The following is an 11,634-nucleotide window of genomic DNA, read 5'->3' as shown; positions in this document are numbered from 1 at the left end:
ACCATTTGGCCAAATTTTCCATTTTTACAACAACAACAACTAATTGGAGGATTGTGGTGCATGGTTGTCCAGCAACCTCACTGTGATGACAAGATTCCTAACCGCTGCTTCCTGCTAAGAAACAGCCACACATAAAACCCCCGGTATAACCAAAAATATCAGTTTTACACTTAGATTATTCTACAAATGAAACAAACAACATATAATGTGTTAATTAGTGAGCTTTTGGGGGGATCAGGTAGATTTCTTACCTTCAGACAGAGCTGATGTAGCTAATGTAATTGTCTTCTAGCCATAGTATTTATTGTACAGATATGAGGGTGATATTGATCTCCAAGAAAGCAAATAAGTGTATTTCCCAAAAGGTCAAACTACTTCTTAAATGGTTGATATAACTGTACACTAAGGTATGTTCAGGGACTTGGACATTTTTTTTGGATCCATCCTGATTTGTGCTTTTCAGGCACCTTTTCAAAGAGTTTTCGAATGTCTTTCTATGTTAGCATCTGATAAATAAACTCTCCAAAAACAACATGTACGATGCTGCTGCTTTACTTTTACATCCATCAACATATCCACCTCACGTACATCACGTCATCAGGACATCTGATCATCTGTCATTCACTTGAGGCATAGACTACAAGATTCATGGTGTAGTTTGTGCCACGATACTGACTCACCAAAAGCTGGAGATACAGGTGTATTTATACTACAATCAATTGAATCCCTTGATGCACAGGTGAACTTGTCCAAGGGCCTTTGCCTCTTTTTATATTACACTAAACAACCTGTTTCATTTAATAAGTTTAATGATGCCATTAATTATAACAAATTTGGGTGTTTATCCTTTCTTTTTTGGTAATAATACAGTTATAAATAATGGTTGAACGTTTCTAACTTTCTAATAAGCAATCAAGTATGATGTTATAAATACATGATAATTCATTATTCAAAGTTTTAGGTCTGCAGTTTAATGTACTAATAAATTGATTTTGTTTTTGGTTTGTTTAGATTCCCGACAGCCCTTTTCTGTAATGTAGTTATTTAAAGGGAGTTTGCAGAACCAGGTTACCCAAACATGCTTTATAAGGGATATGTTAAGAACCTATAAACCCTTCATACCATTATTAAAAGGTGGTACCATTATTATGAATAATCAAAAAGTGTGTTTAATTGAAGAAGTTGATGAATTAGTGTTAGAAAAAACCCTCAAAGTTAGGTTACTGATTGCTCACAGTTTGACCCAATTTATGAGCCAATTCCAACATAGTCTTAAAACAAGTAGGACAAATAAATAAATAAATAAACCTTACTCACAGGTGGGAACACTGAACAGTCCACTAATGTTATCTTGCATAATTACACTTGTACTAATTGGCAGTTCAGCCGGCTGATGGTTTTAAAGAGCCTGAAACACGCTGTGGGCAACCCACGTACAGAAAAAGAGCTACGTAATCTTTGTGTGTGTGTGTGTGTGTGTGTGTGTGTGTGTGTGTGTGTGTGTGTGTGTGTGTGTGTGTGTGTGTGTGTGTGTGTGTGTGTGTGTGTGTGTGTGTGTGTGTTACTGACATACAGAAAGACAGACTCGCACCAGCATCACGCGGTTTACATCGCTCTTTCTCCATCACCGAGGCGGAGGAGGCGTCAAACCTGTGCGTCTCTCTCTCTCTCTCTCTCTCTCTCTCTCTCTCTTTCTTTTTGTCTCTCTCTCTGTCTCTCTCTCTCTCTCTCTGTCTGCCTGGAAGACAGTACACATCGTCTTTGGAGTAGTAGTTGTAGTTTCGAGACAATAAACCGGTTGCACTGCTCTTTGGGGGAATCTCCACTGCTGTCATCCCGGAAGACTCTGCACATTGTCGCCTTGAAGGAAGTTGAAGCAAACAGGTGCGTGAATCGCAGCTCTTTTTCTCTTTCTCCTAAAAAATATCTTTAAAATCTTTCATTTTAGAATACCATGCTTGTGAATTATGTTATGTTCATGGCTCATTGCTTTCTAATACAAGCCATAGTTTCATCTTATTTAAATTAAATAGTAAATCCATTCATGATTTCTCAGTTGGGCTGAAGCCAATTCCTACAGGTGGGATTTTCAGCAGGGCTGTACAGATACTGTATTTTACATGGCGATGCCGGCTTTCTAAACCTTTCACAGAGGAAAAGAAAAAGTAGGGCGGTGGCATCGTTTTGTGTCTTAAATACCGAGCGCTTGTAAGGGAAAAAAAAAAAAAAAATCCGGGAGTGCCTTTTCTCTCATTGCGTCTGTTTTGACATCTCCGCAGCTGTGTGTGCGTGTAATTTGGGAGCCAATCAAACAGCCATGGACGCCTTAATGAAGGGCTTCTCGAAAGCCAAGGATGGGGTCGTGGCAGCGGCGGAGAAAACCAAGCAGGGAGTGACTGGAGCAGCTGAGATGACGAAAGATGGGGTTATGTTTGTCGGTGGGTGCTGGTGAATTCATCTGATTAATGATCATAGGATGGACAGGATGCTGGGAGAAAAATGGACAGAAAGCTTAAAAACGTTACTGATTGTTAAATATTTCTTCTTTAAAAACATTTTTTAATAATCATTATTATTAATATTCTTCACGGCTATCACCTCTGGGCTTGAATGACTATCTAACCTTGACAAGTCAACAGGGTTTTTTTGTAATTATTTTATTGTACATGCTGACTAACTGAGATTCACTTGGATTTTTGTTTCAGGCACCAAAACAAAGGATGGAGTCACAACAGGTATGAATGAAGGCTCTTCTTGACATGATTGTACACATTTTGCATTTTAGGCCTTCTTGTTCACACCCGAGCGAGTGTTTTACACAAGTACACAAAAGCAACAGTGGATAATGTCACTGGATCTTTAGGTGATCAGTAAAAAAAAATGTACTGTGTCTCTGCAGGTGAGCAAGTGTCATATTTCACAGCGTAACTCAGCAGAACCTGCCCAACTCCCCGAGGGCCATGCCTTGCCATTCCTCATACACTGGAGAACCCAAGGGACACAGCCTGCTATAGACATTCAGGGAAATAGATGTATTGCTCTAACCTACATAGCTGGTTGCCAAGTAAAGCAATTAGTGTTTCATACACTGGGATTATAAAAAAATTATATGATGCTAGAATATCTTATTAAAATCCATTAAATGAGGGTGAAGAGGAAAGGAGTAATGCATCAGGATATCGTCTCTCCCGCTGAGGCCAAGTGGCTACACCAGACCTATGATCTGATAATCTGCTTTCAGGAGGTCCGCATAAGCAGAGATGCTGACCTATAGCAAAGAGCAGCTGGGTCGTGATTAATTATTATGTGTCACACAGTTGGACTCCATCATGATACAGTGTGGAGGGCAAAGAAAGTAGACCGCGCGGCTTTTATACTCTCAATCCAGCGCTTATTGTAAATGCAAAGAATGTCCATGTTGATTGACCTTTTTAGCCTTGATTATAACAAGGAAGTCTTGCTGAATTTAACATTTTTACACATGAAAGTCTCAAGAAACAAACCTAAGACCAGTTGGACTGATTTTGCAGAATGACTAATGAATGAACGAGCAATGAATCGAAACAATATAAAGGCGGGGTGAAACTCAATAAGGGCCTCTTGAAGGCTTTTGAAAGGAAAATGCCTCCAGGCTGTTCTTGTGGTTTTTCAGCTCACCAAATGACACAAGCGGTAGCGATCCAGTTTTAAATAATTCTGTAGGGCGTTCCAAGTAGAAGCAACAGAGTACTAAATGAGTCTTTATTCAGCTCTGTAGACCTCAGGTAGCCTAAAGTAAGGCAGGTTTTACATTTCACCACAAAATACTACTGCAAAAAAAAAGAAAAAAAGAAGCAGGCAGACAGTTTGTTTTGATTTTTACAAGGAAGTGGCTTTTATGTGATTACCGGCTTGAGTCTGTTTTGTTTTTTCATGGTCATCACCATGTTGAATCCTATCAGATTTCATTTTATTGTGAATATATGCTTCAAAAAGAAAGAACAACTTAGATTTTAATGACCTTATAATTGTTTTTAGCACCTCTGTCACGTCAAAGTCAAAATTGGCTAGTAAAATTCAGTCATTAAACCTTTATGTGTCAAACTGTAAAAGCTATTAAGCTTTGATTTATCTGCCATATATCACTGATAGCTAGAGAAAAATCACTAATGGGCAGCGCCGCTCAAATTACACTTCGATCCAATCACTGTGGAAGCCCTGAAATCCAGTATTGCAAGATCTGTATCATGTTAATGTCTCTTTCTACATGCTAATTCTCAGAGGTATTGAGGCTCTATAAAGATACGCCCTTCTCAGTTCCACTTCTTTCATCCCTACAGTTGCAGGTAAAACTGTGTCTGGAGTGTCTCAGGTGGGTGGAGCCATGGTTACCGGGGTTACCGCTGTGGCCCACAAAACCGTGGAGGGCGCAGGTAATATTGCTGCTGCCACTGGATTGGTCAAGAAGGATCCAGCCAAACCAGTAAGAAAGATAGCTAAAAAAGAATTTTTTGCGATGTAATTATTTATATACTGTATGTTGATGTGTAGGTGTTTGTTTTGATTTGTAGAGGAAAGTTTTACCTCTTGTTCTGTGGTCCCTAGTTAATTTTCTCCACAGGCATGAATTTTTCCAACTGACAATAGAGGTACTGTTTGATTGGTGCCATATCTGAGTGGGTGGTCACTACTAATAGTTTATAATATCACTTCTGTTCCTACAGCCACACAGACATTTAACCAGCTGAAGGCCGACTTTTTAGACCCTTTACACAGCACACATTTAAACTCATCAAAGCAGGAAAAGCATAAGTGCAAGCATAATTTGGCTGGGTTTGGCCCAAGACTTCTCGGCTTTAGCAGCTGGGATTTTCACAACAGGGCAAACATTCATCGGGCTCTGCCTACTAGACGCCTTAATGGAGAACGAAGCTGACAGTATTTTAAACCTAGTTCTATAAGCACACGCAACGCCCTCTAGCTATGGACCCTGCTGCTCCTACACCATCCACTGAAGTGGTTTCGGGATGAGAAATGTAGTTTATACCATGTGGGACACACCTAATCGATAGGCGTGTCCTGATTGGTTGACTACAAAAATGCAAATTTCAGTGGGCAATTGCCGGCGTGTGATTGGAGAGTATTACCCATGAAGTCCAGTAGAGGGCTGTATGAACTGGGGTTACAATATCGTAACCTTCATTCCAGGGTCCTGGTATTGTGCATCCTCGCTCACTGAGTAACTGGAACAATTTATGGAATGTAGTTAATGTTATTATTTACACCTGTGCTTTTCCTGCTTTGACAAGTCAAAATGTCTGCCAAGAAAAGAGCCCATTAGTCATGGTTGAGACTGTCTACACAATAGGTCATAATGTCAGTTGGCCAAAAAAGGACCTACAGTTACATTTGAGTGACAGATGCCATCTAGCAGGTTAAGTAATTATGACCCGGAGAAATGGCACAGTTGAGATGACGTCTATATAAGCTAGCAAATTTCCTCATTGAGAGGTGGCGGGTTGCAACTTGCAAAAGATGGACTTTGTTGCAGTAGACTACTGTTTGTTTCCTGTATCCGATCAGGGTCGTAACAGTTTAAAATAAAAAACATAACTATCGTCCTCCAACCCTAACCCAGAGATGATAATTGTTGCCATTATGATGAAGGTATCCTAACTGAGAAAGTGGTAACTTTAATCCACACTAGGTTTCTCAAACCTTAACAAAGTGATTTTAACACATGATCTTTCCCCAAGCCTTTCCAAAGTTTTCTGCCTAAATCTAATCAGACAAATTCGTAACAAATTTGGAAAACACAGATAAATTATGTTGTATTGCCAATTACTGTCAATAGAGGCACCATATTAGAAAATGCTCCTATGTGTTGTTCTGGAGTGCGTGGTTGTATTTGATCGTTTAATTTGGAGGACTTTTTGAGTGGTTTGGGTATTTTAGTACTTCACATATCATTGCTGAGAGTTTTGACAGTTTAGTCTTTTCCTATTATCCCCAAATTGCCCCATGAGAAAGAGACAGCTAATGCTAGAAGACCCCCTATTTTGTTATAATGAGAAACTATATTTCTGTAGCACAATTTAAGCATAAAATACAACACAGTATGCTTTGCCTTAATGTACCTTTTTCAAAAAATAAATAAATAAATGCAGTGTGCAGGAGCTAGCAATGACTCAGCAGGTGTTGAAAGAGGAAAAAAAGTCTCATGGGAATTCTTGTCAAGCTAGGCTAACTAGCTTCTTCTAGCTTACTAGCTTTCACTTTCCAAGTGAACTACCAACTTAACAGCACAATGAGTCTTCCAAAATGCTGGACTCTGAAAAGGCTGAAAAGACTCCTTAAAATGCTAACAATACATGGGCTTATTGAAAAAGGGGGGGGGGGGGGGGGGGGGGGAATGTCTGTAGGGCTCCTGTCTGTAGTGCACAACTAGCCATGCCGGCCAGTAATCCAATAGATTCACATTTTAACACATATTTGAAGATGGTAGTTTGCAGCAGAGCACATCCCCTCCATTTCATGCCAGTGGCTGCAAGCTATAACTCTTCACTGTATCAAAATGGCCTCCTGACCTTGAGTCATTTGTCATCACTTCTCATATCTGCTGCTTGTCTTTCTTGTCTGAAATGAAAGCCATTACATGTTGTTAGCTTTCCTACATTGTTCATCAGTCAGTCTGGCCTTCGTTTGTCCAACGGAGGAGAAGGAGAACTGAAGGCAGTTTACTGTAGCAAACAATTTACTGCTATGAAAAATGATTGTCTTTGGCACATTTAATTTTATTCTGTTTTTTGCTGCCTCTGAAAATTTCTATTTCACCCTCTTCTTTTATTTTTGATAGCGATTCATGTTGATTTTTGTGGAGAGGCAGGGTAGTAACCACTGAGGTTATTTCTTTGACTCTTTTTTTGGGAATTGGGGGTTTTAGGTATGTAATTTTAGATTAATTAGATTAGTTACATCAGGATTTGAGTATTTTTAGACTTAAAATTGTATATTTAGCCTTACGAAAAAGAACATTTTATCCCGTGGAGCTCATTCTCACATGTGAACAATTTGCATATTTACAATGTAATACATTTAAAAATATGTAATTTGCAGATGTTTTTTTGGAAATTCTGACAAATTAATGTTTTTATATATTTTACATTTCACATGTGAATGTAAGACAACGGGAAAACATTTATTTCACATATCGTCATATGTGCAACAGTGTTTCACATGCAGGCAAATGTGATTTAAAACATGATGAATTCACATACACAGTAGGAACATTATTTGTGGACATAGATTCATGAATTTCACGTGATATTTTTGTAAGGGTAAATTTGATCTCTTATATATAAAAATATATAAATAAATAAAAGATTGAGTATGTCTCCACCAGAATTTAAATATGTATTTACAAAAAACATAACTTAGTATTCAACGCATAAAATAAACCAAAGAAATCCCATTGGGATAACCTGGACTCATTTCTACTGTACATTCATTCATTATTTCAGTGATATTGGAGATGATCACAATGCACTTTAATTAAACTATGCACTCTACATCTATCCATTTTCACTTTAACTTTACACCATTTCCAAAAAACAAACACAGAAACTCTTCAGCAGGTCCTTATGCTCAAATTCAGCTCTTTCTTCTTAAAAAAAAAAAAAAAAAGAAGTAAACTTGTAAATGCTGTTCTTCGTTTGTAGTCAAACCATAGCAGCTACACTTCCCCATGCTTCCACTGGTTTATATCTGGATTAATAAGGTGTTAAAATCCTGAAGGGATGATGAATTTTGCCTGTAATTACCCTCCTTGCTCATTATACTGCTGCAAGTAGCAGGAAATGATAAGCCAATCAAATATTTCCCTGGGCAATTCAAACACTTTGTTGAATGTTTGTTGTGATGTTCAATCTCCCGTCCCTTAATTAGCAATAGAGCACGGGGGGAATCTATAACAATAATTTAGACACTGAGAGATAACAGCATATACACACACACACACACACACACACACACACACACACACACACACACACACACACACACACACACACACACACACACACACACACACACACACACACCTCTTTAGCTCTTCTTTAATGGACTGTGATTAGTTAAAAGTACACTATAAAAAGATAAGATAACAAAGAAATTATCAGGTTATTTTCCTGCAAAAGGCAACAACTGACACCTGTTTTTTGTGGGGTTTGTTGTTCTTTTGCTTTCATCACTGGCCTCTTATATTTGATTTCACTATCAAAGGATGCATGTGGTATTTCCCACAAAAATCCAAATCAAATCCTTTCATCTTCCTTAGCAGTTGCATTATTAAGGCAGCTAGATAGCTAATCATGCATTTGCCCTGAGGGATAAAACACTGACGGAGCCACACCTGGAATGTGATCTGACTGATTATGAGGAACCCTGACGAGCCAAACTGGCAGGCAGAGCAGACCAACAGATGGACAAACAGACACAGAGGAGACTGACTGATGGAGATGGAGAGATGGATGGTTGGTTCGGTAGTGGGAGGACTGACTGACTGACTGAGGGATAAACTGATTTTTTTTTTTTTAAATCCAGGTATTCCCAGCAAGAGATTGACATGCAGACAACAGCGGATCGTCCTCAATTAACCATAATTCCCAGACGGCTCAGCCATTAATCGTCATTTATATTGATTTCAATTTTTAAAAATTGATGCCAGGTTGTGAGAGCCATCAAAGATTGTCTCCTATGTCTGACACGCAGACAGACACACACACACACACACACTAGGAAACAGAGGGCAGCGGGATGCTGACTTTGTCGTTTGATTAATCTCTTCATCTGGCTGTTTCGCCAATTCATCAGCTGCTGGTGACTCATATCATGACACAAAAATGCAAGAAAGGTAGAGACCAAATTGGTCTCAGCAAACACGTCTTATTGCTCAGACATTTTCAGTGGTGTGCAATAACATCTAGCTGAAGCTGCTGTACCCCCCCCCCCCCCATCCCCAGGAAACGATTTCTGCTCAGAAATTGCTATGAAACAATACAGTCATTGTCGCTGAGGTTTAACTTTGATATCTTAGCTTTGACTTGTTCTAAAAAGTGAACTTGTGGCCAAAGTTGAATCTGACCACGGCAAATAGACAAGGCGATGTTTATTGGCGTTGTCCGAGTATGTGTTTATGCATGTGTGTGTTCTTACACGAGCACACGTCTCTCTGGCTCGGCTGTGTGAACAGATGGAGGCTTGATGGGTGGTGTTAAATGCAACAGCAGGAGGAGTAGGTGCAATAACTGGTTTAAGGTTATGTCAGCTGGCAAGCACGTCACACACACACACACACACACACACACACACACACACACACACACACACACGTTTACGCACACACATCGGCGGTCTGTGACCACTCCCCATTAAGGAAGGTCAGTTCAATGGCATGGTGTAATCAAGGCATCCTTTCAATGAGACAGGAGAGAAGTCACCCCCCCCCTCCTTGTTCATTAGCGCCTCTTAGCTAGACAAGAGTCTAAGTGGCTTTCAGTGCATCTGGGGACAAAAGTGTGATGAATTATGTGTGCTGATTACATTTAAAACATGTTTTCTTCTGTAGATTTATTAAAAGTTATCCTTGGATAGACATGCCTGAACAATCGCTACAAGGTTTTGTTCAATGTTCTAATCCCTAGTCCTTTTTCTTATTTCAGATCGTGGTTATTTGAATTTAAAGTGTCCACATCTCGTCCAGCTTGAAGGTTCCGCCAGGTGCTGTAATTGCAATTACAAAGTAGCACAAAAAAAGATGGGAACTTCTGCTCACTACACTCTATTTAATTACCTTCTCAAACTTCAGGCAGAAGGCTCACAAGCCTTACAAGTACATTTCAGTATTCAGCCCCAGTCCAAACACTTGTATATTCCTGACAAAAAAACACACTAAAAAGTATTGTAGTCCCATTATATCTGTAAACCACAAACATGGATGACAAGTGATGAAGAAGTATAACAAACTGTACGTACTTGCTGTAAGTACCTTAAACAAAAACATCTGTCAAGTGATTTCAAGGCTGTTTAATCAAATAGATTTTAGTGGGTAGAATTTTCTTATTTGACATCATGTCAGGGTCAGAGTTTGTTATGATGGCCAAGAAAGTGTCAATACAAGTCTTGTAAAGATACACAGAGATGATATAAATAGTATGCACATGAGGAGGCAACCACAGCCCTGTTCTTCTTACATGGATAACTACGTTAGCTTGATTTGATTGCAGCAGATTATTTGACACAAGCCTGGATCTGTCTTCAGGTTGATCTGGAGCTGTTGACAGGGTGATATTACAAAAGTTGGCTCAACTTCTTTTCAGATGCAGATGACTCTTTCAATTTCAGTTGGGGATACTATGAGAGAAAAGATTATATTAGGGTAAATGTTTTTTGATGGGAATTTGTCATTTCAACGCTAAAATGGGTGACAATTTGAATAATAAATTCTCAAATTCCACTTTACGCCACTGGACCTATACAATTGCTTCTTCTGCTATAAATGTATTACTGTGCACAATGCATAACATAAGATCACACTGTTATCCGATATACCAAATCAAACCCCTAACTGTGTTTGAAAAGCTGGAGGAGAATTAAAAGGATCATTTGAGCAGACTAACATCATGTTAAACTGGATTAGTGAAGCCTTTGTAGAGGTCCAGATACATCCATGCCCATTGCTTATTTGGCCATGCAAACTTGATCATACTCAGAGTGAGAAGGAAAAGGTTTCCCTATTTTTTGTTTTCCAGAGTGACGACCCCTCAGCAGTACAGAACATGGCCGAGTCGCCGGTTGATACAGACACTGCTGATGTCACAGAGGTAAGACTCCACTATCACAGTCCGCAGTCAGCAACATGAAGCAGCATCTCAGTTGAAGGAAAAAACAGATTTTTTTTTTTAGAGGTAATTATAACCTCAGTGAGAGAGAACAGAATTAATGACTGCAGTTCATGGATCTTGCTTCACAAATCTTATGACGTACAACTGAATACTGAGTTGGACTGGATTTAAGGGGAAAACTATCTTTATTTCTTCTTATTAGTCTTACAAAACAATTAAATAAATCAGCAGGAACAAAAATCACATAAAGCTGATGGAGAAATGAGAAAATGGGAAAATGAATTTCTATATAAAATCTATTTATGACATTGGCTGTTGACTTTTAATTATAACACCTACTGGATTGCATACATTTCAATGTGGGTGGTTTCCAAAAACATGAATGATGATGAATATTTTATAATATTAAATTAGAAGCAAATCAGGTCAGCATTTCACATGAAACATCCTTCTGAAGATAATTAAAGTACAGAGGAGTGGAGGTCTGTGGACTATGTGACCAGAGTAATAAATAAACTGACTGTAATGGGTGTTGTAACATCATCTCGGCTATAAACAGGTGTAATATCATCACGCTGTATGATGATGTTTTATAGGATAAAATGATCACATCACAGCAGTCATTTGCATTTAGGACAGTAAATTCACAGCCTGCTTCTCGTCCATCTTCTCTCTCTCTCTCTCTCTCTCTCTCTCTCTCTCTCTCTCTCTCTCTCTCTCTCTCTCTCTCTCTCAGGAGGACACCGACGACTAA

At 39.0% G+C, this 11,634-nt stretch overlaps 1 protein-coding gene across 1 annotated transcript; it reads left to right on the top strand.

Annotated features, from left to right (window-relative positions):
- The first annotated feature begins 2,317 nt into the window (after positions 1 to 2,317).
- On the top strand, positions 2,318 to 11,634 carry LOC133995622 (alpha-synuclein-like). Its single transcript, XM_062435095.1, has 5 exons — positions 2,318 to 2,438; positions 2,706 to 2,735; positions 4,320 to 4,462; positions 10,788 to 10,859; positions 11,617 to 11,634. Exons 1-5 carry the CDS (start codon positions 2,318 to 2,320, stop codon positions 11,632 to 11,634), a joined length of 384 nt encoding a protein of 127 aa, XP_062291079.1.

This window comes from Scomber scombrus, chromosome 15, assembly GCF_963691925.1.
Source record: "Scomber scombrus chromosome 15, fScoSco1.1, whole genome shotgun sequence".
Taxonomy (NCBI): Eukaryota; Metazoa; Chordata; class Actinopteri; order Scombriformes; family Scombridae; genus Scomber; species Scomber scombrus.
Note: the sequence above shows the minus strand (reverse complement) of the source record. Positions and strands in the feature narration are given on the sequence as shown.